General features: G+C 44.8%; 1 protein-coding gene across 2 annotated transcripts in view; it reads right to left on the bottom strand.

Annotated features, from left to right (window-relative positions):
• The window catches only part of KIF5B (kinesin family member 5B), an 811,383-nt gene that overhangs the window by 396,172 nt on the left and 388,743 nt on the right, over nt 1-26,468 (bottom strand). For both annotated transcript variants that reach the window (XM_069211250.1, XM_069211252.1), the window contains exons 14-15: nt 17,901-18,107; nt 17,597-17,740 (exon numbers count right to left, since the gene is read on the bottom strand). In XM_069211250.1, the coding sequence (XP_069067351.1) occupies nt 17,597-17,740; nt 17,901-18,107 (351 nt within the window). The remainder of the gene's footprint in view (nt 1-17,596; nt 17,741-17,900; nt 18,108-26,468) is intronic.

Genomic DNA, 26,468 nt, shown 5'->3' with positions numbered 1-26,468 from the left:
GTGGTGCTCAGGGCTCCTACAGGTGGCCCTTGATTCTGCCATCTCAAATCCAAGGTGGGCAGAGGCCCCTGGGAGCATCTGAGTGGGTAGGTTAGGTAGGTGACGTCACAGCCACCTACTGATAGGTGGTCACCCTGAAAGGTGACCAATCTCTCTTTCTAGGCTATTTAGGGTCTCCCTCTTGGGTGGGTCTTCAGATTCGACATGCACGATTCCAGCAGGACTCCTCTGCATCGTTTACTTCATCTTCTGGCCAGTGGGACTGCAACTGACCCTCCAGGAACTGACAATCTGCAACTCAAGCGACGACTCGGCTCTGCAACATGGTTTCTCCAGCTCCTTCCAGCAACTGCAACATTTCCCTGGCTGTGCATTCTCTGAGGGTGACGAGTCTTCAGCTTCCACAAGAAGTGAGAAGGAATCTACCTTGGAGTGAAGGAGTAACTCCCCTGCATCCTCAGACACCAGCGATAACGGGCTGCGTGGATCCTCTCTCCTCCAGAACTGCATGGATCCTGCATGACAAGTGGTGGTCTGGAGTGGTCCCCTTAGTCTGCTCTACCAGCTGTCTAACTTGGGAGATGGAAGCCCTTGCCTCTCCTTGCAAAACAGTACCCTTGTGCACCACAACTCTTGCAGCTACCAAGGCTTGTTTGCTCCTCTTCCCAGGGATCTTCAGGCTCCGTGTAGCCCCCAGCCTCCAACACTCTTCATTGCAAACCACAGTCTCCTGCCTGCTGTTTCAGCGACGTGGGACTCCTCTCCAGGTGTCCTGAGTGGGCCTCACTGTGACTCCTGTGCCTGCTGCCTGTGGGTTGCCTGTGGGGGGCTGCCCCCTCTTCTTGTGACTCTCACAGCTGCTGAGGGTCACCTCAGACTCACCTCCTTGGGTTGAGTCCTCTGGGCCTTGATGGTCCTCTTCAGCCTTGCAAAACCTTCTTCTCCAACTGTTACATTTGCCAAGGCTTGTTGGTGATTGCCAGCTCCACTGTGCCTGCAGCACGACCGCTGACATGGGACATCACTTGCATCACTTCTGGAACTCCTCTTCTGCTCCTGTGCTGCACTGCTGATATTCTTCATCCACCACAGACCTGGTCCTGCATCCATAGAAGGGTGGATAGCGGCTCCTGCCATAGGCGGACACTCCAACTCAAACTGGACTTGGTCCCCTTCATTTACAGATTCTCTTCTGTCAGGATCCACCTTTTGATCTTCCAGTATTGCTTGGGTCTTGCAGAGTCCTTTTCCAAAGTTTACCTGTGGGTTTGGGGGGAAAAAACAGGTACTTACCTCCTCTCTCCTGGTCGCTGGAGGGCACCCTGGCACTTACCTTTTGGGGTTCCTAGTTCCTCCAGCTCCCCTCTACAGATTCCACTTCCTTGGGTGGGGACTCCCTTTCACATTCCACTTACTTAGTATATGGTTTGGTCTTCCCCAGGGGGCTTCACTAGTTTCTATTGTTTTTACTATGTGCTATTGCTTTCTATCCTAATCATTGACTTCTAATGTGTACATAATAGTGTGATTATGCACCTCCAAGTGGAGTATTGCCCATACAGAAATTTAGTATTTGTGTTACTATAATAAAGTAGTAGCAGTACTTTTTATTGCATAATTAGGTATCATTGCAGAAAACACAAATAATTTACCATAAAAATACTTCTAAACATATACAACATCCTCCACTTCACTGCATTCAATGGCAAGTGTGCAAGAATCAGACGCCCATCCTTATCATCAGTTTTAATGACAATGAACATATGAGCAATCTACCTATAATGCTGTCTGCATATCCGTATAGATGCTCAAGCAAAGGACTGTTACAATGTCAGATAAAATTTATAGAAGATCTAAAAACTTAAAACTAGAGTGCCGATGACAGGAAGTGCATGATGTTACAGCTTAATCTCATCCTTTAGTGTGCCGTCCACAAGCACGCCGATGGAAGGGTAGTTGCCTGTACCAGGCTTCCCTGCAGTCTGGAAATTGAGATGGCAATGGGAAAGGCAGAGTAAAGTAATGCAGAATAGTAAGAACTGAGAGATCAAACAGATTCCCTGTCTGGCTTATCACTCCCAGGTCTGACATCCGAGTCTCAAACTGTCATGGAGCTTTCCATGGATGAGTAGGATGCAAGAAGCACAGAGTAGTAATGCACAATAGTCTGCACTGAAAGTTCAAACAGGGACGCCCTGTCTGGCCTATCAATGCAGGGTCTGGCTTGGAGTCTCAAGCTCTCAGGGGGCTTTCATAGGTGAGTAAGCCACTTCGTTAGTAATGTTTCTTTAGTGTCCGCATCTCCCCTTTTCGATTCTACACGTTGGAGGTTCAGGCATTCTGTAGGGCCAGTTTATTGTTGGTAAACAAAAAAAAGTCCCAAAGTTAAATTGGGGTGTCAGCCCTGAATATTAGGTTTATGGCATCATTGCATGATCTCACTCCATATTTCAGAAAAAGTGGTTTTAGTAGGAGACGTCTCTCCAAGGCCAATCGCAGGCAGCAACATACTAGGTGTCTTATAGATTCAGTGTGATATCTGCACGGTGCACAATCTTGGGAATAACCCCATGAGGACTTCCAGTTGCGTCTAAAGTCCCTGACGCGGAGTGTTAGGAGACGCATTAACAGAATATTCTGAAACGCATGAGCTCCCAGAGCTGTTTTCATATACGGTTGGACATTGTTGGTAAGGTAAGACTCGGCCAAGCCCTCTGCTCCGGTGATATTCTTGATTATGTGTATATAATTTTCTCTAGAAGTTTGCATGTCCTGATCTTTCAAAGTCTTTTTTAGGAGTGCCTTCGATATGAGAGGATCCAGCGCATAGGTGGGAACTAAGTTGAAGTATTCCTAAGCGTAGCCCTGCATGTCTGGGTGAATTAGGGATCTGGAATATCCTTTTTTAGGTTCTCATCTGGCACTTCTCTAATGATGCAGTCATCCTGCCAGGGTGTGCCAAGTGTCCATAGGTGATAGCCGGGAGTAGTTTTGCTGTAATAGCACTCCAGATTGCCTGAGGTGTTGGTGACCGTAACCAAAGGTGAAGTTTTGCTAAGGTGTAGGTAGCTCTTCCGCCTTGGCTCTTATTGACGCTACCTGGTATGATGTTTTCCCCGTGTTTGATAACCAGACTCTGAGGTAGTGATATTTATCTTCTGTTTCTATTGTTAGTGGGCCAAGCTTCCCCTCTCTGTGATGTTTTTTGGTCTGATGTCCAAAGACCAAAACCTTGGATTTTACCGCATTCGCCTTTAAATAATTATTTTCATTGTATCTATGAAGTATGTCCAATCCCCTTTTCAGAACTATCCTGGTCTGAGCAAGCAGTACCAGGTCATGCTCACAGTGTATTATGGGGAGCGCTGTCTTCCCCAATTTCGAGAGGAGTGTGTTACCTCTCAGCAATTCCACTCCCAAATCTGCCATGTACAGGTTGAACTCGTCCTGCACCGGGCCCACGGGGGAAGCGCTAGCGCTCCCCGTGAGCCCCTCTCAGGGATGAAAGGGGAATCGCTTCCCCTTTCACCCCAACCCCCCCAAACCCCCCAGTGACGTCTGATGACATCAGCATGCATCAGAGGTCGCCTCCCATCGCGCTGGAAGCTTGCTTCTAGCGCGATGTGGAAGAGAAATGCTTAGCATTTCTCTTCCGCTCGGGAGGAGGGGGTGGGAGAGACATCGGAAGAAAGGAAAGGCTTTTCCTTTCTTTCGATGTCATTCTGAGCATTTCTGCTGCCCGATCGCGATGCCCACTAGACACAAGGGAATTTCATTTAAAAAAAAAATTTGCATGATGGAAGCGGCCCCTTAGGCAAGGGCCGCTCCCTAGGGGGGGGCTAATAATTTTTAGGTCCGATGTGCCCCCGGGGGGGGGGGGGGGGGGGGGCAGAAATGCCCACTAGACAGCAGGGATTTTTTTTTTCCCCCCTTTTTATGTGCAGGGAGTGACCCGTTAGACAAGGGTCGCTCCCGGGGGGGCCAAATTGTGCTTAGGCCATTTCTGCCCCCCACTCCCCCCAGGGACAGATCCGCCTAATATAATTTGGCCGATCTGCCCCCAGGTGGGGCAGAAATGCCCACTAGACACCAGGGATTTTTTTTCTTTCTGTTTTCTAATAAAGGGAGCGGCCCCTCGGGCAAGGGTCGCCCCCTAGGGGAGCAAATAATTTATAGGTCATTCCCCTCCCCCCCCCCCCCGGGGCAGATCGGCCTAATTATGCCCCCAGGGGGGACAGAAGTGCCCACTAGACACCAGGGATTTTTTTTTTCTTTTATGTGCAGGGAGCGACCCCTTAGGCAAGGGTCGCTCATTGTGCTTAGGCCATTTCTAATATAATTAGGCCGATCTGCCCCCAGGTGGGGCAGAAATGCCCACTAGACACCAGGGATTTTTTTTCTTTCTGTTTTCTAATAAAGGGACTGGCCCCTTGGGCAAGGGTCGCTCCCTAGGGGGCCATATTATTTTTAAATGCCCACTAGACACCAGGTACTTTTTTTTGTTTGTTTTATTTTTCATTTATGTGCAGGGAGCAACCCCTAAGCAAGGGTTGCTCCCTGGGGGGCCAAATTGTGTTAGGCCGTTTCTGCCCCCCTGGGGCAGATCGGCCTAATTATGCCCACTAGACACCAGGGATTTTTTTTGTGTGTTTCCTAATAAAGGGAGCGGCCCCTTGGGCAAGGGTCGCTCCCTAGGGGGCCATATTATTTTTAGGCCATTTCTGCCTCCCCTGGAGGCAGATCAGCCTAAGGGGGGCAGAAACCTCCAGACACCAGGGATAGATATGGAAAATGTCACTTACCCAGTGTACATCTGTTCGTGGCATTAGTCGCTGCAGATTCACATGCTGTGCACATCCCGCCATCTGGTGTTGGGCTCGGAGTGTTACAAGTTGTTTTTCTTCGAAGAAGTATTTTCGAGTCAGGAGACCGAGGGACTCCTCCCATTTCGACTCCATTGCGCATGGGCGTCGACTCCATCTTAGATTGTTTTCCCCACAGAGGGTGAGGTAGGAGTTGTGTATGCTAGTAATAGTGCCCATGCAATGGAGTGAATGCGTATGTACATAATGAAGTTTCAAGTAATATATTTACAAATGTACAAATGTTTAAGATCTACTTCTAAACGGCTACAGGCTCCCGGGGAGGCGGGTGGGCGCATGTGAATCTGCAGCGACTAATGCCACGAACAGATGTACACTGGGTAAGTGACATTTTCCGTTCGATGGCATGTGTAGCTGCAGATAAACATGCTGTGCATAGACTAATAAGCAGTTATCTCCCCAAAAAGCGGTGGTTCAGCCTGTAGGAGTTGAAGTAGTTTGAAATAATGTTTTTAGTACAGCTTGACCTACTGTTGCCTGTTGTGCAGCTAACACATCTACACAGTAGTGCTTGGTAAATGTATGAGGCGTAGACCATGTTGCTGCCTTACATATTTCGTTCATTGGAATATTTCCCAGAAAGGCCATGGTAGCACCTTTCTTTCTGGTTGAGTGTGCCTTTGGTGTAATAGGCAGTTCTCTTTTAGCTTTAAGATAGCAGGTTTGAATGCACTTAACTATCCATCTAGCAATGCCTTTTTTTGAAATAGGATTTCCTGTATGAGGTTTTTGAAAGGCGATAAATAGTTGTTTTGTCTTTCGAATTAGTTTTGTTCTGTCAATGTAGTACATTAGTGCTCTTTTGATGTCTAATGTATGTAGTGCTCTTTCAGCTACAGAATCTGGCTGTGGGAAGAACACTGGTAATTCTACTGTTTGATTCAAGTGGAACGGTGAGATTACTTTTGGTAAAAATGTAGGATTGGTCCGTAGAACAACTTTATTTTTGTGTATTTGAATAAATGGTTCTTGAATGGTAAATGCTTGAATCTCACTAACTCTTCTTAGAGATGTGATGGCAATTAAAAATGCAACTTTCCACGTTAAGTATTGCATTTCACAAGAGTGCATGGGCTCAAAAGGTGGACCCATGAGTCGTGTTAAGACAATGTTGAGGTTCCATGAAGGAACTGGTGGTGTTCTTGGTGGTATAATTCTCTTTAGGCCTTCCATAAACGCTTTTATGACTGGTATCCTAAATAATGAAGTTGAGTGCGTAATGTGCAGGTAAGCTGAAATTGCCGTAAGATGTATTTTAATGGAAGAGAAAGCTAGTTTAGATTTCTGCAAATGTAGTAAGTATCCTACTATCTCTTTTGCAGATGCGTGTAAAGGTTGAATTTGATTATTATGGCAGTAATAAACAAATCTTTTCCACTTATTTGCATAACAGTGTCTAGTGGTAGGTTTTCTAGCCTGTTTTATGACCTCCATACATTCCTGTGTGAGGTCTAAGTGCCCGAATTCTAGGATTTCAGGAGCCAAATTGCTAGATTCAACGATGCTGGATTTGGATGTCTGATCTGTTGTTTGTGTTGTGTTAACAGATCTGGTCTGTTTGGCAGTTTGATATGAGGAACTACTGAAAGGTCTAGTAGTGTTGTGTACCAAGGTTGCCTTGCCCATGTTGGTGCTATTAGTATGAGTTTGAGTTTGTTTTGACTCAACTTGTTTACTAGATATGGAAGAAGTGGGAGAGGGGGAAAAGCGTATGCAAATATCCCTGACCAGTTCATCCATAGTGCATTGCCCTGAGACTGATGTTGTGGGTACCTGGATGCGAAGTTTTGGCATTTTGAGTTTTCTTTTGTTGCAAATAGATCTATTTGTGGCGTTCCCCACATTTTGAAGTAAGTGTTCAGTATTTTGGGGTGAATTTCCCATTCGTGGATCTGTTGGTGATCCCGAGAGAGACTGTCTGCTAACTGATTCTGAATCCCTGGAATAAATTGTGCTATTAGGCGAATGTGGTTGTGAATCGCCCAATGCCATATTTTTTGTGTTAGGAGACACAACTGTGTCGAGTGTGTTCCTCCCTGTTTGTTTAGGTAATACATTGTTGTCATGTTGTCTGTTTTGACAAGAGTGTATTTGTGGGTTAATATGGGTTGAAATGCTTTCAGAGCTAGAAACACCGCTAACAGTTCTAAGTGGTTTATATGAAACTGTTTTTGCTGAATGTTCCATTGTCCTTGGATGCAGTGCTGATTGAGGTGTGCTCCCCACCCGGTCATGGATGCATCTGTTGTTATTACGCATTGTGGCACTGGGTCTTGAAAAGGCCGCCCTTGGTTTAAATTTATACTGTTCCACCATTGAAGCGAGATGTATGTTTGGCGGTCTATCAACACCAGATCTAGAAGTTGACCCTGTTCTTGTGACCACTGTGATGCTAGGCACTGTTGTAAGGGCCGCATGTGCAACCTTGCGTTTGGGACAATGGCTATGCATGAGGACATCATGCCTAGGAGTTTCATTACTAATTTGACCTGTATCTTCTGGTTTGGATACATGGCTTGTATTACATTTTGGAATGTTCGGACTCTTTGTGGACTTGGAGTGGCAATCCCTTTTACTGTGTTGATTGTTGCTCCTAGGTATTGCTGTGTTTGACACGGCAGAAGGTGTGACTTTGAGTAATTGATTGAGAAACCTAGTTTGTGTAGGGTTTCTATGACGTAATTTGTGTGTCATGAACACTGTTTTTGCGTGTTGGTTTTGATTAACCAATCGTCTAGGTACGGGAACACATGTATTTGCTGCCTTCTGATATGTGCAGCTACTACTGCTAGACATTTGGTAAAAACTCTTGGCGCAGTTGTTATTCCGAATGGCAACACTTTGAATTGGTAATGTATCCCTTGGAATACAAACCTTAGGTACTTTCTGTGTGAAGGATGTATTGGTATATGGAAATATGCATCCTTTAGATCCAGTGTTGTCATGTAGTCTTGTTGTTTGAGCAGTGGGATTACTTCTTGTAATGTAACCATGTGAAAGTGGTCTGATTTGATGTATGTATTTAATATTCTGAGATCTAGTATAGGTCTTAGAGTTTTGTCTTTTTTGGGTTTTGGAAAGTACAGTGAGTAAACTCCTGTGTTTAGTTCTTGTTTTGGTACTAATTCTATTGCCTCTTTTTGGAGCAATGCTTGAACTTCTAATCCTAGAAGATTTATATGTTGTTTCGACATACTGTGTGTTTTTGGTGGGACTGTTGGAGGGAATTCTCGAAATTCTATGCAATAACCATACTGGATAATTGCTAGTACCCAAGTATCTGTTGTTATCTCCTCCCAATGTTTGTAAAATTGGCTTAATCTTCCCCCCACAGGTGTTATGTGATGGGGATGGGTGACTTGTGAGTCACTGCTTATTTTGAGGACTTTTGAGGCTTTGGAATTTTCCTCTACCTCTTTGGAATTGTCCCCCTCTATATTGCCCCCGAAAACTTCCCCGCTGATATTGGCTTTGGTAAGTGGGCCTTGTTTGTGATGTTGTGGTTTCTGTAGGTTGTCCTCGAAACCCTCCCCTAAAAGGTGTTTTGCGAAAGGTGCCTCTGCTCTGCGGGGAGAAGAGTGCGCCCATGGCTTTTGCCGTATCAGTGTCCTTCTTGAGTTTCTCAATAGCAGTGTCGACTATATAGTGTCGACTTCCGGCCTCTGTATAGGAACCTGTGTTCGGCTCCGAGGCTGGAAACTTTTTCGGAGCTCTTTTTAGGCTCCGAAGAAACCTTTGTAAATTTCGGCGTGGTGGTGTCTCGATGCCGAATTTGTTCGGTGCCGCTGTGACGGTGCCGAAATTTCTCAGAGCCGATGTCTCGGGTCCGAGATTGCTGAGTGGCGGTATCTCGACCGGAGTCGGATGACTTCGACACCAGCGTGCTCTTTTTCGGTGCCTTGGCTCGGTCACCGCTTGTTTGGGTTAAGCCATGGCCTGTTGGCGGTGGCGTCCCCTGGGCTTTTGTTGACTTCTCGTGAGTCTTATGTTTCGACGTCTTACACACGGTTTTCGGCGTTTCTTCGGCCTCGAGCTCTTCCGAGTCCGACTCTTGGATAGAGAAAGCTTCCTCTTCTTCCTCGAAACGCTCTTGTTCTGTCGGCGTCATCTGCAGTCTTCTGGCTCTTCGGTCTCTTAACGTCTTTCTGGACCGAAACGCTCGACAGGCCTCACAAGTATCTTCCTTGTGCTCTGGGGACAAGCACAAGTTACAGACCAGATGCTGATCCGTATACGGATACTTGTTATGGCATTTTGGACAGAAGCGGAATGGGGTCCGTTCCATCAGCCTTGAATTCACACGTGGCCGGGCCGACCAGGCCCCGACGGGGGATCGAAAAAACCCTGAAGGGCCACCGGAACTCTTCTAAATTCGGTGTCGATCTGTTGTAACTAACCCGATACCGAACGCAAACAATAATGACGTTTTTTCCGAGATTCTAACTAACTTTCCGACCCGAAACACGGAGCGAAAAGGAACACGTCCGAACCCGATGGCGGAAAAAAAAACAATCTAAGATGGAGTAGACACCCATGCACAATGGAGTCGAAATGGGAGGAGTCCCTCGGTCTCGTGACTCAAAAAGACTTCTTCGAAGAAAAACAACTTGTAACACTCCGAGCCCAACACCAGATGGCGGGATGTGCACAGCATGTGTATCTGCAGCTACACATGCCATTGAACATATATATATATATATATATATATATATATATATATATATATATATATATATATATATATATATATATATATATATATATATATATATATATATATATATATATATATATATATATATTTGTATTTACTTTATGTTTTTATGTATGGGGAGCGACCCCTTAGGCAAGGGTCGCTCCCCTGGGAGGCAAATTGTATTTAGGCCATTTCATTATTTTTGTTAGGCCAATCTGCCAAACCACTAGACACCAGGGATTGGTGTGTGTGTTTTGTTTGGGGGGGGGGCAGCCTCTTGGGCAAGGGTTGCTCCCCATGGGGTCACTCTCAAAATCGTCCCACTTGGAATGGTGAGGGCTGCACTTTTTTTTTTTTTTTTTAAATTTTACTTTGGGACGCTGCCATGTAGAAAAATCCACAAGACCTAGACACATCTGAAAACTAAACATCTAGTTGATTCCAGGGTGGTGTGCTTCACATGCACCCCGCACCATTTCCTTACCCACAATGCCCTGGCAAACCTGCAATTTTGCTGGAAAGCACACATTTTTCCCACATTTTTGTGATCCACAAAATTCCTACCACCCAGCATTGTCTCATCTATACCGATAACATTTCTGCTGCACTTGTCAGTCTAAAAATGCTTTGTTTCAAACTGCCCTTTTGGACCCACTTTGGGTCCCCCTCAATTTCGACGTGTTTTTGGCTCTTCCCTGTCACAAACACTTGGCCCACCTACACAAGAGAGGTATCATTTTTACCGGGAGACTTTGGGGAACGTTGGGTGGTAGGAATTTGCCCCGGTGCAGTGATCCCACACAGAAATGTGGGAAAAAATTTGATTTTTTTTTAGCTAAATTTGAGGTATGCTGAGGATTCTGGGTAAGAAAACATTGGGGGATCCACGCAAGTCACACCTCCCTTGAATCCCTCAGGTGTCTAGTTTTCAGAAACGTCTGGGTTTGGTAGGTTTCCCTCGATGGCTGCTGAGCCCAGGACCAAAAACGCAGGTGTCATATTCCCCCCCCCCAGTCAAAAACAGGCGGTTTTCGATTTGATAATTTTTATGTGTCCAGATAGTGTTTTGGGGCATTTCCTGTTGCGAGCAGAAGGCCTACCCACACAAGTGAGGTACCATTTTTATCATGAGACTTGGGGAGAAAACTGGGTGGAAGGAAATTAGTGGCTCCTCTCACATTCCAGAACTTTCTGTCACCGAAATGTGAGGAAAAAGTGTTTTTTTAGCCACATTTTGAGGTTTGCAAAGGATTCTGGGTACCAGAACCTGGTGAGAGCCCCACAAGTCCCCCCATCTTGGATTCCCCTAGGTCTCTAGTTTTCAGAAATGCACAGGTTTGGTAGGTTTCCCTAGGTGGCGGCTGAGCTAGAGGACAAAATCCACAGGTAGGCACTTTGCAAAAAACACCTCTGTTTTCTTTGAGAAAATTTGATGTGTCCACTTTGTGTTTTGGGGCATTTCCTGTCACGGACGCTAGGCCTACCCACACAGGTATCTTTTTTATCGGGAGACTTGGGGGGGGGGGGGGGGGGGGGGGGGGGAAGAGGGGGGGGGACCCGGACACATAGAATAGCAAAACAAGTGTTATTGCCCCTTGTCTTTTTCTACATTTTTTCCTTCCAAATATAAGACAGTGTGTAAAAAAGATGTCTATTTGAGAAATGCCCAGTAATTTACATGCTAGTATGGGCACCCCAGAATTCGGAGATGTGCAAATAACCACTGCTCTTCAACACCTTATCTTGTACCCATTTTGGAAATACAAAGGTTTTCTTGATACCTATTTTTCACTCTTTATATTTCAGCAAATGAATTGCTGTATACCCGGTATAAAATGAAAACCCACTGCAAGGTGCAGCTCATTATTTTGCTCTGGGTACCTAGGGTTCTTGATGAACCTACAAGCACTATATATCCCCGCAACCAGAAGAGTCCGGCAGACGTAACGGTATACTGCTTTAAAAAATCTGACAATGCAGGAAAAAGTTAGATTAAAACGTAGAGAAAAATGGCTGGTTTTTTCACCTCAATTTCAATTTTTATTTTTATTTCAGTTGTTATTTTCTGTAGGAAACCCTTGTAGGATCTATACAATTTACCCATTGCTGAATTCAGAATTTTGTCTACCTTTCAGAAATGTTCAGGTTTCTGGGATCCAGCATTGGTTTCACACCCATTTCTGTCACTGACTGGAAGGAGGCTGAAAGCACAAAAAGTCATAAAAATGGGGTATGTCCCAGTAAAATACCAACTTTGTGTTGAAAAATTGGGTTTTCTGATTCAAGTCTGCCTGTTCCTGAAAGCTAGGAAGCTGGTGATTTTAGCACTGCAAACCCTTTGTTGATGCCAATTTCAGGGAAAAAAAACACAAGTCTTCTTCTGCAGCCTTTTTTTCCAATTGTTTTTTAAAAAAAAAGAAATGTTTGCTGTATTTTGGCTAATTTCTTGGTCTCCTTCAGGGGAACCCACAAAGTCTGGGTACCTCTAGAATCCCTAGGATGTTGGAAAAAAAAGGACGCAAATTTGGCGTGGGTAGCTTATGTGGACAAAAGGTTATGAGGGCCTAAGCGCGCCCTGCCCCAAATAGCCAAAAAAAGGCCTGGAACCTGAGGGGGAAAAGGCCTGGCAGCAAAGGGGTTAAACCTTTATTGGTATAAATTTTCCTGGTCCCCTGTGAGTTTGTGATCTTGATGCTCACCCAGGTATCAGAGTAGAGTGTGATTATGGAAGCGAGCAGATTCCCTAGTATACCCCATGCCGCTAACTTCTTCCAGAGGATGTGGCGCACCACTATATCAAAGGCCACACTATAGTCTATGAAACAAGCATACAGCGGATAGACCGAAGGTTTCAGTGCTTTCTGACCAAGGTATGAGAAGGCTAGCACATTGCCTAAGGTGGAAGAGCTAGGTCTGAAGCCGGTTTGGTATATTGGTATAATCTTGTTATCTGCGATCCATTTTTCCAGCTCTTGTAACAGCACCCTTGCGTAGGCTTTACTGTCCACATCCAAAAGGGCTATTAGTCTGTAGTTTCCCGGAAGATTGAAGTCTCCTTTTTTATAGGCTGGGTGCAATATTGAGCATTTCCAAGCCTCTGGGACCTCAGAATGATGTAAACAATAATTGATGAGAGTGCTCAAGGGTTCAGCCCAATAATCCTGGTCGTCTCTGAATATGCACCCTGGCAGGCCATTTGGTCCTGGAGCTCCATCCCTCCTGATGTTGCCAATCAATGTTTTCACTGATTTAACTGCGGTCTTTAGTGCCATATCTACAGGGCCCTCCAGATTGTGTGGCCTCCCTGTGGTGCTCAGGGCTGCAGTGTGTTCTGGGTCCACCTAGAGATTGCCTAAGTGGGTTTCCCACGAGCTGGCCGATATCCCATTATCCTTACTTGTTGTTCCATGGAGTAGAGAGTTCACATAGGCCCAATATTCTTTACTTTTGCTCGGTGGTAATAATATATGTAGATGGATCCAGCATTCTTTGATCTCCTTTTCTTTCAGCTCCCATATTGCTTTTTTGTAGTCTTTCCTCGCCAACCTCCTACGAACTTCAGCTTCAGGGAATTTATTTCTTCTGCAGTTTTCTTCTAACCGCCTACATTTCCACTTACACTGTCTGCATTCCCTAGCTGTTGTGAACCCAGCAGTTTTTTGTCTTTTGATTCCTGCAAACCCTTGGTGCGTTGAGCTGCATAGTAACTCGTGTAAATTCCTAACAGTGTTTGCCCACTAATTCTACCTGACCCACCTCCCAGATTTAATGGGCCGTTGGCCTGCTTCTATAGGTCGTATTTCCTCTTGCAGGGCATGCTCCATTTGATTTTTTTTGTCAGAGGGCATAGCTTGGTTGATAGTTGCTGCCCGCCAGTTTTGTAGGACAGGAGTCTCAGTGCCTGGAGGTCAATCTCCATTTCTTTGGGATTATGATCACTCTCTGATCTTCCTCTGACCTTATGTAATACACACCTGTGTAGTGAGGCTGGGCTTAAAAAGATGTAATCCAGTGTGGATATCTTTCTAAACGTAGGGACAGGAGAGCCTGCTACTGTATTGCTGCAATTAGACGTTCTCAGGTCGTAGTCCTTGAAAAAGGTTTCTAAGCGTGATCTTATATCATCTCCCAGGAGCCCTTCCTCCTGACCAGGGTGCCGAATCTCCTGTAATTCGATGTTCGTGGTCCGGGAATTCATTTAAGAACTCCTTTAAAAAATCCAGGGTAGATTTGACCCTTGACTTCTTGCTTTCCCGCTTAGGATTTAAGTACAAATTTATGATGGATATTGGTGTTGTTTTTTTTGGAGAGAGCTAGACCATGTATGGTTATCACATGAACATCACTGGTCGATTTTTCCCAAGGAACCAGCTTAACCGCTAAATCTAGCTTGACTTATGTTGCGAGACCACCCATGTATCTACCTAACAGGTTTTTCTTTTGTGCAGGGGATTGTGCTGTTAAGAAGCCTGACATGGGCTTGGGCTCCAGCGTCCAAGTTTCCTGTAGGCATAGAATATCTGCATTACTTAGGAAGCCTTCAATATTAGGGCTAGCAATGAGGGTGGCCAGGCCAGCCACATTCCAGCTGAATATTCTAATCACCTTGTTGGCTTCATTAGGTGGGAAGCCTCTATCGCTAAACTTGCATTTCCCCTTTGGTGGCCGAAGCTACAGGGAGCCAATCCCAGTCCCGACCTTCCCTCTTGCTGACATCATTGCTTGCATCATTCACTTAAGTCCTCCTAAGTGCCTTGTCAGGTGTACGGTAATTTTCTTGGCTACTTTTGGTGGTTTAATCACGGGGGTTCCTCACAGGGCGCTAACAGATTTAATTGGGCGTGTTGGTTTAAGTTCCCTCGTCTATAATAAAGTACCTTTATTTTTGAAACACTGAGTGGTTCTTTCATGTGTGATAGTGCTATGGTATTGGTATTGCTTAAGCTTTGCATGTCTCCTAGAGAAGTCTTGGCTGCTCATCCACAGCTACCTCTCGAGAGCCCTGGCTTCCTAGACACTGCCTACACTTCACTAATAGGGGATACTTGGAACTGGTATAAGGTGATAACACCAGTCCAGCTTCCTACAATCACCACTTGTATGTTAGGTTTCATAAGCCCTGGAACGAAAGCCACAACATACCTTCCCTGGGGATTCAGAAGACAAGTCTCAAAAGTGAAAGAGATTCTATGGAAAGAGGAGACTGTCTAATGTTAAACCTCATACCTGCTTCAATAGTAATCTCAAGGAAAGAGGCCACACTATCCACATAGGATGAAGAAGGGAATCTGTAGTTCTAGCAGAACACACGCTCTGGTCAGTGTCGGGGTATTAAGCAGTAGGTGGTGGCACCATTTTACTCCATGCTACAGCTACAGAAAAGGCTTCTGCCTACTTTGCTCTTTCTGGAAAAAGTGGTTCTTCTGAAATCCTCGTTTCTCTGATCTTATTACTATAGAGCACCAAGAGTGATGTTTTTTTCTCATTCATTGTGCCTTCCTGACTCATCTCTTGTCTCTCGCTTGAAAAGGTAGAAGAGGATGAGCAGGAACAACATTGAAAGACTAGAGCAGGTTTCTCCAACGAGTAACTTGTGAAGTACTGGTAGCTCTCCAGCTACGTTTAAGTAGCTCTACTGTGTGCAGCCCAGCTTACTAAATTAAAAACTTCTGCTTGTTTGAATTAATGTTTATCAAAATTGAACAGTGTGTATTCAAGATGAGAATGGGTGTTTCTTTAGACCTTTTAAGCTGCTGATTGGAGAAAAAAAATAGGTGAATTTCCAAAATACATTTAAAGCTGATAATTGAGCGATGAATCATTTGGTGTTGGCGAGACAAATTACTAATATTATTACCTTGGTACTAGTGGTGCTGGAGCTATGACAGTTACTACCCATGTAAAGGCATTCCAAACGTATAAATACTTTTTCTTAAGTTACTGCTGGCAACCTTGCCTGATTTACTGAGGTGATCAGTGCTGCTAATCTTAAATAGGGTTCAATAACATTATCTTGTCTGATTTTCATTGACCATAAGTAGCTTGTAATAAAGAAAAGTTTGGAGACCCCTGGACTAGGACCTTCAGCTATGGATTCTGACACTTCTGTGACAGGCAGACCTCTGAAATGGAAGGGAGTGATCTTCTGTTGTTAAGATGGTTGGTATTTCTTCAGCAAAGGATTCTGTTACAGGGACAATCTACCATAATGATTAACTTCCACGGCCTAGCCCCTGATGCCAAGCTTTCCATGGAAGAAAAGGGCCTCAATGTTTAAAAGTAACTGGGCATCAAATGAGAGTTCCATGAAGCCCTTACCATCAACAGGGACCATCAGTCACAAAGAAAGGTCTGAGCATAAAAGGTAGATGAGAAGGGTAAAGGCTCCCTCACAATTTTGGAGGCTGAGTGACCTATAAGATACTTGTCATACATCTCCATGTTTCACTCTGTGATGCACTCACTCCCACCAAAACATTTCTAGACACATTTTACCCCCTTTTACGGAGAGAGGATATGTAAGGCAGACAAAAGACATTGTGCTTGTCCTTCCATCAAACAAGAAGGGCATTAAATGAGAGCAGGCCTTGTGGGTCAAGAGAAAGACTGAAGGGTGGTAACAAACTGAGAAGGTAAAATTGACACCTATTCCTAGAAAAATGTGATTATAGACCGCGAGTAAAGGGGAAAAAATAAGTTAAAAAAACAATATATAAAAAGCAACTGTGTTTGGGAATACTTTGAAGTACAACTGAAAATACGAACTGCCTGACTGACCACGCAGGCCATTATCGCTTGTTGTAAATAATGGTAAAACAGTGTTGTTGTAAGTCAAATGTGATATATTATCCAGCTAGCTTAATACAAGTCTAAAAGAAAAATAGTTAAAACAGATATCAGAAACCATTTTATTTAATTCTTGCATGCAGAAAATGTGTTAAAAATGTTTGGGAGCTACTGGATATGAACAGAGATACTCTTCTGCTTATTGATATCAGAGAGAAATCTTTGACAGAGAGATTGTCTTGTCACCTGGAAGTGGCAGGTCAGGCATTGGAAAGCATGGGTATATAATATCTGGCTTCTTGACTCTGTAACAAGCCCAGTACTGAACACAAAGAAGCAAAAACAATGCTTTAGCCTCAGACTAAATGTAAATTGTACTCTCAAAAAGAAAGATCTTCCATATTAAAGGCAGGAAATAGTTCCAAGATTTTTTCCAGCCATTTTAACAAACAAAGCCATCAAATCTGAAAGGCATTCTAATCCGGCACCATAGTTCTCTATACCATTATTGCAGGGGAATCAAATTCTCTGCAGTACATTATTACAGAACACATACTCACCAGAGGCAAAGAATATGTCTAACAATTAATGACTCCTCCCCCCTTTTCTCTATAAGCTAAAATGAGCTTCAAAACCGGAAAATGCCGGAAAACAGAATATAAAGACGCCAGAAAGATTCACAAGTCACTACAGATTGCCCTAAAAAACTGGTTTAATACGAAGTTCTGGTTTATTCTAAACCTTTAACACTGAAAAATCCAGCACTGTGATTTGGCAGTCTTCAGGCTACAGATACCAGCAAATAGTTTACCATTACCAAAAGCGTGGTCAGATTAGAGTCAACCTGCTTTACCACAAACCTCTCTAATATTTAGCATGAGGCCTTTCTCTATATTTGAAATAAAACATTAAAAGAACATTTTCCTTGTATGACTAAATGATCAACACTGCAAGACTGTCTTCCCTCGTCAGGAAATTTGGCTTTATAAGATTGCCGGCACAAGTGAATATAGGTAGTCACATGGTAAATTAACTTTATGTGTATTTTATTAAAGCTCATCAATGAGGTACCAGCTACTTTCTCACTGTGAAAAACAGATGACGTGACTTTTGATCTAGATTTACATAATTTTGCAATGTACACCATGCTACTCTGCATTAAGAGAGACAGTAAACATTGGCTGGAAATGTTTTTTTTGTTTTGTTTTGAAGCTAAATATTTTTTGCTTACCTTTACATCATTATTTCCTACAGCAATTCCAATTTCTGCAAGGTCCTTCAACAACGATGTCATCATTTCTGTTGCCCTTTTTTTCTGGTGGTTGGTCATTTCCTTCAGTTTCTGCAGTTCCGAATCTATACTAGATAAAATAACCTAAAAAATGGATTATATATTATACACACACATATAAAGAAACATTTCAAAATATTGCACAGAAAGAAGAACACAAATTACACATATTCAAACCAAGAAAGTCACTGAAGATGACAACTATACTCAGGTTCTTATTCCTTTTCCCTTTTAACTCACTGACCGATTTCTGACTGAGTTCTTCACTGAGCATCTCATATTCCTTGGATTTATCTTCTACTTCCTGAGACTTCTGATCATAATTTACAGCAAGTTCTTCCAAGGCCTGCAACACTTCCTTTACTTCTTCTTTGGAGGCATCATTTTCTGCTTGGAGGCGGTTCAACTCAGCTTGCATATTGTCTTGGTCCCGTCTAGTAGAAGCTAAAAGCTAGAGTGAGTAACAAAAGACTAAAGTGAGGCATATAAAAATAATTTTCCTTCTTGTTGAATTATATACAAACAGCTTTCTGCATATATTCTTGCATAATGTTATAATACTTTCACAAATGGAATCTTAAACAGAGACTAGTGTTGTCGAATTAGCACGTAGGCTGCTTCAGCAGACAAGTATAGTCTAAGGGTGAGTGTTAGGCCTGATTACTGAAAATTCATTAAATAACATAATGTCTTGTACCAAATTCCGGAGAGGTATTTTTTCCTTACTGAGGTAGAAGTATACAAATCTCTTCTGTTATGCAACTATTTCAAAATAAGCATATGTAAGGAAATGCCTTCCTTGGCATGGTTACCTCCTGTCTTTTTGCCTTTTGTTGATGCCAGTTATGATTGAAAGTTTGCTTGGACCTTGCTAACCAGGCCCCAGCACCAGTGTTCTTTCCCTAAGCTGTACCTTTGTTGCCACAATTGGCACAGCCCTGGCACACACATAAGTCCCTTGTAAATGGTAACTCCTGGTACCAAGGGCCCTGTTGCTAGGGAAGGTCTCTAATGGCTGCAGCATGTCTTATGCCACCCCAAGGACCCCTCACTCAGCACATGCACACTGCCTCCCTTGTGTGTGCTGGTGGGGAGAAAATGACTAAGTCGACATGGCACTCCCCTCCTCTCTTGCAGGCCTTACAGCCCTAAGGCAGGGTGCACTATACCACAGGTGAGGGCATAGTTGCATGAGCACTATGCCCCTAAAGTGTCTACGCAAAAACGTAGCCATTGTAAGTGCAGGGTAGCCATAAGAGTATATGGTCTGGGAGTTTGTCAAATACAAACTCCACAGTTCCATAATGGCTACACTGAAACCTGGAAAGTTTGGTATCAAACGTCTCAGCACAATAAATGCACGCTGATGCCAGTGTGGGATTTATTGCAAAATACACCCAGATGGCATCTTAGAGATGCCCTCTGAATACCAGTCCGACTCCTGATGGTAGGCTGACCAGTCTCTGCCAGCCTGCCACAACCAGACGAGTTTCTGGCCACATGGGGTGAGTGCCTTTGTCACTGTGGCCAGGAACAAAGCCTGTACTGGGTGGAGGTGCTTCTCGCCTCCCCCGCAGGAACTGTAACACCTGGTGGTGAGCCTCAAAGGCTCATGCCTTTTGTTACAGCACCCCAGGTCATCCCAGCTAGTTGGGATGCCGCCCCCCCCGGCCACTGACCCCACTTTTTGGCAGCAAGGCTGGAGGAGATAATGAGGAAAACAAAGAGGAGCCACCCACCAGTCAGGATAGCCCCTAAGGTGCCCTGAGCTGAGGTGACCTCTGCCTTTAGAAATCCTCCATTTTGAGACTGGAGGATTCCCGCAATAGGAATAGGGATGTGCCCCTCTCCACTCAGGGAGGAGGCACAAAGAGGGTGTAGCCACCCTCCAGGACAGTAGCCATTGGCTACTGCCCTCCTGACCTAAACGCACCCCTAAATTCAGTATTTAGGGGCACCCCAGAACCCAGGAAATCAGATTCCTGCAACCTACAACAAGAAGGAGGACTGCTGACCAGAAAGCCCCGCAGAGACGACGGAGATGACAAATGACTTGGCCCCAACCCTACCGGCCTGTCTCCAGACTCAAAGAACCTGCACAGCGACGCATCCGACAGGGACCAGAGACTTCTGAGGACTCAGAGGACTGCCCGGAACCCGAAGGACCAAGAATCTCCAGAGAATAGTGGCACTGTTCAAAAACAGCAACAACTTTGCAAAGAACTCCCTCTTCCCGCCGGAAGCGTGAGACTTCACCTGATGCTCCCGGCTCGAGCTCCAGAGAACAAACACTGCAGAGAGGACTTCCAGGTGACTACGACGATGTGAGAACCCTGAGCCAACCCCCCTGCACCCTCACAGCGACGCCTGCAGAGAGGATCCAGATGCTCCCCCTGACCGCACCTGCCTGGTAACAAGGAACCAGACGCCTGGACTAAACACTGCACCCGCAGCTTCTAGGACCGAGAGGAACCACCTTCCAGTGCAGGAGTGACCAGCAGGCAGCCCTCTTCCTAGCCCAGTCAGTGGCTGGCCCAAGAAGCCCCCGTGCCCTGCCTGCATCGCCTATGTGACCCCCAGGTTCCTCCATTGCTTCCTATAGCAAACCCGACGCCTACTTTGCACACTGCACCCGGCCACCCCTGCGTTGCTGAGCGTGTTTTCTCTGTGCCTGTTTGTGTCCCCTCCCCATTGCTCTACAAAACCCCCCTGTTCTGCTCCTCGAGGACACAGGTACTTACCTGCTAGCAGACTGGAACCGGAGCACCCCGGTTCTCCATAGGCGCCTATGTGTTTTGGGCCCTCCTTTTACCTCTGCACCTGACCAGCCCTGTGTTGCTGGTGCTGTGACTTTGGGGTCGCCTTGATCCCCCAACGGTGGGCTGCCTATGCCCAGGAGACTGACTGTGTAAGTGCTTTACTTATCTCGGAAACCTAACCAAACTTATCTCCCCCAGGAACTGTTGATTTCTGCAGTATCCACTTTTAAAATAGCTTAATGCCATTTTAACTAAAACTGTGTGTACTACTGCTTTGAATCCAAGTTCTATACTTACCTGTGTGAAGTACCTTGCATTTTGTGTACTTACCTCAAATCTTGAATCTTATGGTTCTAAAATAAATTAAGAAAATATATTTTTCTATATAAAAACCTATTGGCCTGGAGTAAGCCTTTGAGTGTGTCTTCCTCATTTATTGCCTGTGTGTGTACAACAAATGCTTAACAGTACCCTCCGATAAGGGTACTGCTCGACCACACCATCACAAAATAGAGCATTCGAATTATCTAATTTTGCCACTATGAACCTCTAAGGGGAATCCTTGAACTCTGTGCACACTATCTCTCACTTTGAGATAGTATATACAGAGCCAACTTCCTACAGAATACACGCCTCAGAAAAGTTAAGATAACCAAATTCTAAGACCTCAGTGCCAAATCACCAGATTTAGTGTCTTGAGATTTGGGTGATGTACTTGCCCCTGATGATGTGTCAGAAGCCTTTGAGGTGGAGTAGCTTCTTGTTCAGGAAAACTGACACGTCCAGTAGCAGGGATTACCATGGCTGTCCTGCCCAGGTGGCAGTGACTAGAATGAGCCTCAATGATGCTGGTCTTATTTCCTTGCTAACTGCAGAATAGTGGGGGAAAAGAAATGGCAAATGTACCTGGCAGAATCATAAAGCACTCCTCATGGAAAGTTGATACTTAGAGTCAAAGTCTGAGAAATTCCTGCAGTGAGGAACAGATCAACAGTGAGTGTTTATAATTTCTGAAAGCACTGCAGGAGTTCTTGAGTATTAATCTTCATTTGTGTGTTTGTTTCTGCATCCTGCTTAGCAGATCCTCAAGGTCTTGGTTTACTCCCTGCAGAGGTTTCCCTAGGAGGAGGGTTTGGTGCCAAATGTCCCAGTACTGTATTGTTTGTGCCAAGGCTGAAAAGTAGCCTGAGCAAGTGCCCTTCACCCTAATTTCTGAATGTAATAAATTATAATCCTAGTTTCTGTTGATAAGAGCACTTCTTGTTGTGAGTTAAGGTAGAAAAAGCTTTGAGTGCCCGTTTCACTGCTGTCAACTCCAAGAAACTGATGTGCATTTGCTGCTGTGTACAGATGCCCGAGAATAGTGAAGTTGTCTAAGTGGGCTACCCACCCTGTGAGGCAAGCATCCACAGTCATGGACACCAGTGGTTTACGACTGATAAGAATTATACCTTGTAACAAGTAGCTGATGTTCCACTATTATAGTTTGTGCTAAACTCTGGGATCTATCAACACCACCTACTCCCAACAATTTGTCACCTATGAACAGTGACAGGGCATAGACTTCTGTAAGGGGTGTATGTGAAGAAAAGCATTTGGCAACGCAAGGTATCCTCCACAATGACATGATCATTTTTCATGTTAAAGGAAACAACCCATGGTAAAGGATAGGCAACTTTTGAAATGGCATCACTCCCTCTTGGTTAAGATAGGCTTTGTCACAGTGTCCTATATGGCTCCCAACATGGGTTGTATTTGTGAAGACAAAGATGTTATTTCTTGACACTCACTATAAATTCCAATGTGTGTAAAAGCAACACCACTTTGTTGAGTGTGTGCCACGCACTGATTGTGTCTGCTGATCAGTGAGTCGTCCCGATGAACAAGTTACTTACCTTCAGTATCAGTCTTTCTGGTGGGTACTTTAACAACAGATCCCACACGTTAGAATATTTCCAAGCATCAGACTGAATCTCGAAATTTTTCATTAACGCTCCTGCTCACTGCTAGCTGCTGCAGTGTGAATTAAGGCTGGTTCCATATTACCCCAGAAGTGATGAATTATAGCTGTATGTAAGCACAACCCTTGTTCACTAATGTCAATTTCTTGCTTGTTTCTTTCCACAGTCTCAGACAGAAAGCATGAAACCATTGTCGGTACCAGTGGGCAGATTAATCACTTGGAACCTTTTTAAATGTTCAAAAGAGGCTTCTCCACAGAACAGGGAGATTGGAAAGCAGTGAGATATCTGCAGTTAAGAGTATCCTACAGAAACAGCATTACCGAACACAGTTAACTTTGTCTTCTGATGGATACTTCTATCTGCAGATTCCACACCTTGGAATGGATAACAAAGAAGCATGTCCTCAGCTAAAGTGTCTGTGGAGTAGACTCAGACCAAAATATTTTGCAGGATCAAACAGGTGAAAAGTCCTCCCAGTAGGTCCTGGCTGTAAAGGCAGTAGTGATTTGTGAAGATGTGCACCAATGCCCACTTTGCAGTCTGGCAGATATCAAGGTCAGGCACTCCCTGGATGCAAACTGTCATCTTTATGATGAGGGGGAACATCACAATCCTCAACCCCACCATGATCAGAGTCAGAGCCAAAAAGATAATGCAACCTCTGCTGGCATGTCTTCCCTGGTTGATATTTTGATGAATAGTCAGGCAGTATGGGAATCAGTTGCACTTTAGTAATATCATTGCAAGACATTGGTCGAGATTGTACCGAAGTCAGCTTGGGGTCGTTATCAGGACCATAATCAGGTTATCTGGTGCTGGCAACATCGACACTGGTGTTGAGGAGTGGCAGACCGGCACAGGAATAGGTGCTGGAGTAGGTGTCTACGAGTGTCTGGACCTGGAACGGGGTCAGTTGGAGCCAGTGAAGGCTTACTCATGGACTTGCTTGATCCTTTGTGACTAAAGGTATGGCAGAGGGAGCCAAAAATGTGCTGAAAATCTACAGAATGGTTGCTTTAAAGGCCTTGATTTTCTCCACTATTGCAGATGGCCGAGGAAACTCTTGGCACCTCAGGTTCAGATCGAAGATTGGCTCCACACTTGGGGATCCCCTGAGAAGACTGACCAGCACTGTGACACCCAAGCACCTTAAACTTGACATGTAGTGGCAGGATGGGGACGCATCATACTACGCTTTCTGCTGTTATCCTATTGACTGCGACTTAACAGGGTACTTTGACACTGATGTGGACTCTCACAAGAACTGCCCTGGAGTGAGACCGGGACTGTGCCGATGACCTGGAGCAAAACCAGTGCAAAGTCTTTGGCTTCTCCTTTTGATATTCGGCAACATATAGCTTCACCTCCTGAGTCCTGGATTGACGGTGGGTGCACAAGGGCACACATTCCATGACTTCGAGTCATAGCCTGAGCCAAGACACTAGAAGACACCTTGAACAGATCCATAACTCATCTGATTCTCACAATATTAGCATGTTTTAAAGCATGTTGTTCTGGAAGAAAAGGAGAGGAGAGATAGCTTTCTAGCACACTAGTTTCTCATTTTTAGAAATTATTGAAAGGTCGAAAAAATGGGGGAGCAAAGCTCATAATCCATGCCAGAAGGCACACAAAGAAAGGAATTTACATCTATGTGCAACAGTGGTACTTCCAGGGCAGTGCGAAGTCAGCACAGAGCTCCTCAGCGCCACCCAGGAAGGTGTTGGAGCACGGCTGAAAAGTTTTAGAATGCAGTCCGACTCCTACATATTATTTCAAGGTGAGAAATCTGTGTTTAAAGTGTCCATCATAAATGGAACGACATGAATGGCACTGTGATGTAGATGTGTTGAACTGACTATTAGACACCTGGTAAATGCCCCAGCCATGGGTTGTCATGACCCCAAAGTATAGTACTTTCAACTCTTAATGTCCACTTACCATGAACGTGAGGTAGCAATGGTGCACCAGATGGACTGGCATATGGAAATAGACGTCCCATTGATTTGAGAATTGCCATTTCCTGTGCAGAGTAGTCAAAGGAAGTGTTGCAGAGCTGTCATCTTGCCGTGCTCTGATACTACGTAATTGTTAAGTGACCTGAGGTTTCATATTGGCTTTAGTATCACATGCTTTTTGGGATTAAAAGTGTTCAGAGTATACTTCTCATCTTCTTTGCTGCAGTAAAACTGGATCTTTTGCACCTTTCTGCAGCAGTGCCTAAACTTCCTTCTGCAGGATTTGATGTTCCAGGCTGATAGGTTGTGGTTTCTTCAGTGGTTACGTACAAAGCTCCAAGCAGTAGCCTTGGTGTACAATAGATAGGGACCCACCTGTCTGAGTTTATCTGCTCCCATTGCAGAAGGTATAACCCCACTCTTTAGGCTCCTTTTTGCTTTATAGTCTGTGTCCTGAAAGTCTCCTCTTGGGTATGTTTTGGAAGCCTGGCCTTCTTGAAAGGACTGCTACTGCTAAAAACCAGGGTACTGCATAGATGCTTACCCTCGCCACATCCTCTCGCCTCTTGGCACGGAAACCCAGACCTGCCAGTTTGGGTATTAAGTGTCTCCACAGCCTTGGCTATGTCTATGCCAAGCACTGGGACTATCTGAGGTACAAACAAGTATTCTCCTACACTGAGTAGATGATATTATACCTCCAAGTGGAAGCCAATAATCTGATCGATACATGCCTTGACGGAGGATACTGGTGTCGGTCTTAAATAATAATATATTGGTGTTGAAGCTTCTTTTCAGTTCTTGCACCAACTCATTGACTCTTGTGGTAGCCTTCTCACAGGGGTTAACTCCAGCTGCTTCATCTCCTCCCAGTGATAACTGCTGTACCAGGAAAGGGGGCTCACTTAGATTCACCATTGTGATGCTGCATCTACAGTCACTCCCTTGGCAGCTCCATCAATTTTGAAGCTTTATTCAGAATAGTGTTCTAACACGAAATTGTCTTCCTCCTATGTCACATGCAACATTACCTTCTGGTGAACTGAATAGGTCTGTCTAGGAGGCTGGCTCTGTTTATGGAATATACCTATGGTGTGGCACCCTATACTGAGGACAGGCAACCCTTAGTTATAGTGTTCAGGTGTCCAGGTAGCAAAAGCTCTCTAGGGATAGCTGTGGTGAGCAGCTACAGCTTATCTAGGAGGAGTGAAAAGCACTTCCAATATCACAATAGTAAGTCAGTAACCAATCACAAGAATGAACCACACTAGGTGTTGCAAAAATAAAGGTTTCTTTATTACAACACTAAAGTTACTCTAACATAGTTGTATCTCCACCTGGAGATTCAACACACAAAATAAAACACTTAGAAATAATCAGTAAAAGCATAAAAATACATGGGGACCTATTGGGGCAGGAGGGCAGACAGTATATAAAGGAAAAGGTGTAAGAATGGAGGTGCCCAACCAAGTGTGTTAAGATCCCAGGGGCTTGGGGAGTAGGAAATTACCAGAGGTAAGTACCAGAAATCCCACAGGCGCCCGAATGCAAAGTTATCGAGCCGGGGGTCCCATAGGCCTGTCGCTGTTGGATTTGTATGGATTCAGGACCCTTACCATTGGACCCCGATGAAACCAGTTGGCACAAAGAAGGTTGGAGAGTGCCCCCACACCCGTGGATACCCAGAAGACCTGAGTACCTAGACCAGGGAGCCCAGGTGCATAGGAGGGAAGTGAAGTTGGAAAACATTGTTGGAGTCAATGAAAGCCTCAGTTGTCCAGCTGCTGTCATGACCCGTGGACCAGGTCGGTGGAACCCAAAGGTGGATTCCAGAAGAGAGGAACCTGAAAAAGAAGAGGACAATGTCCAAACAACTAGGAGAGGAGATGTCGAGGCGGTACCAGTAGGCAATGCCCACCCTTTTGGAGGTGAAGTTCCTGCAGGACGGTGGAAGAAAAATTCCAGCTGCGGAGGTCAGGGGGATGCTGGAGATCCATGGAGTCACCAATGAGCTGCCCCACGTCAGTCACCAGCTTGCAAGAGGGTCAGTGGCCAGCAGTACCATTAACAAGTCTTCGCAAAAGCAAATGGCGGGTCGGGGAAGTTTGCAGATTTTGGAAGACCAGCAAGG

Source organism: Pleurodeles waltl, chromosome 10 (genome assembly GCF_031143425.1).
Source record: "Pleurodeles waltl isolate 20211129_DDA chromosome 10, aPleWal1.hap1.20221129, whole genome shotgun sequence".
Classification (NCBI taxonomy): Eukaryota; Metazoa; Chordata; class Amphibia; order Caudata; family Salamandridae; genus Pleurodeles; species Pleurodeles waltl.
This window is presented reverse-complemented; position numbering and strand designations above follow the sequence as displayed.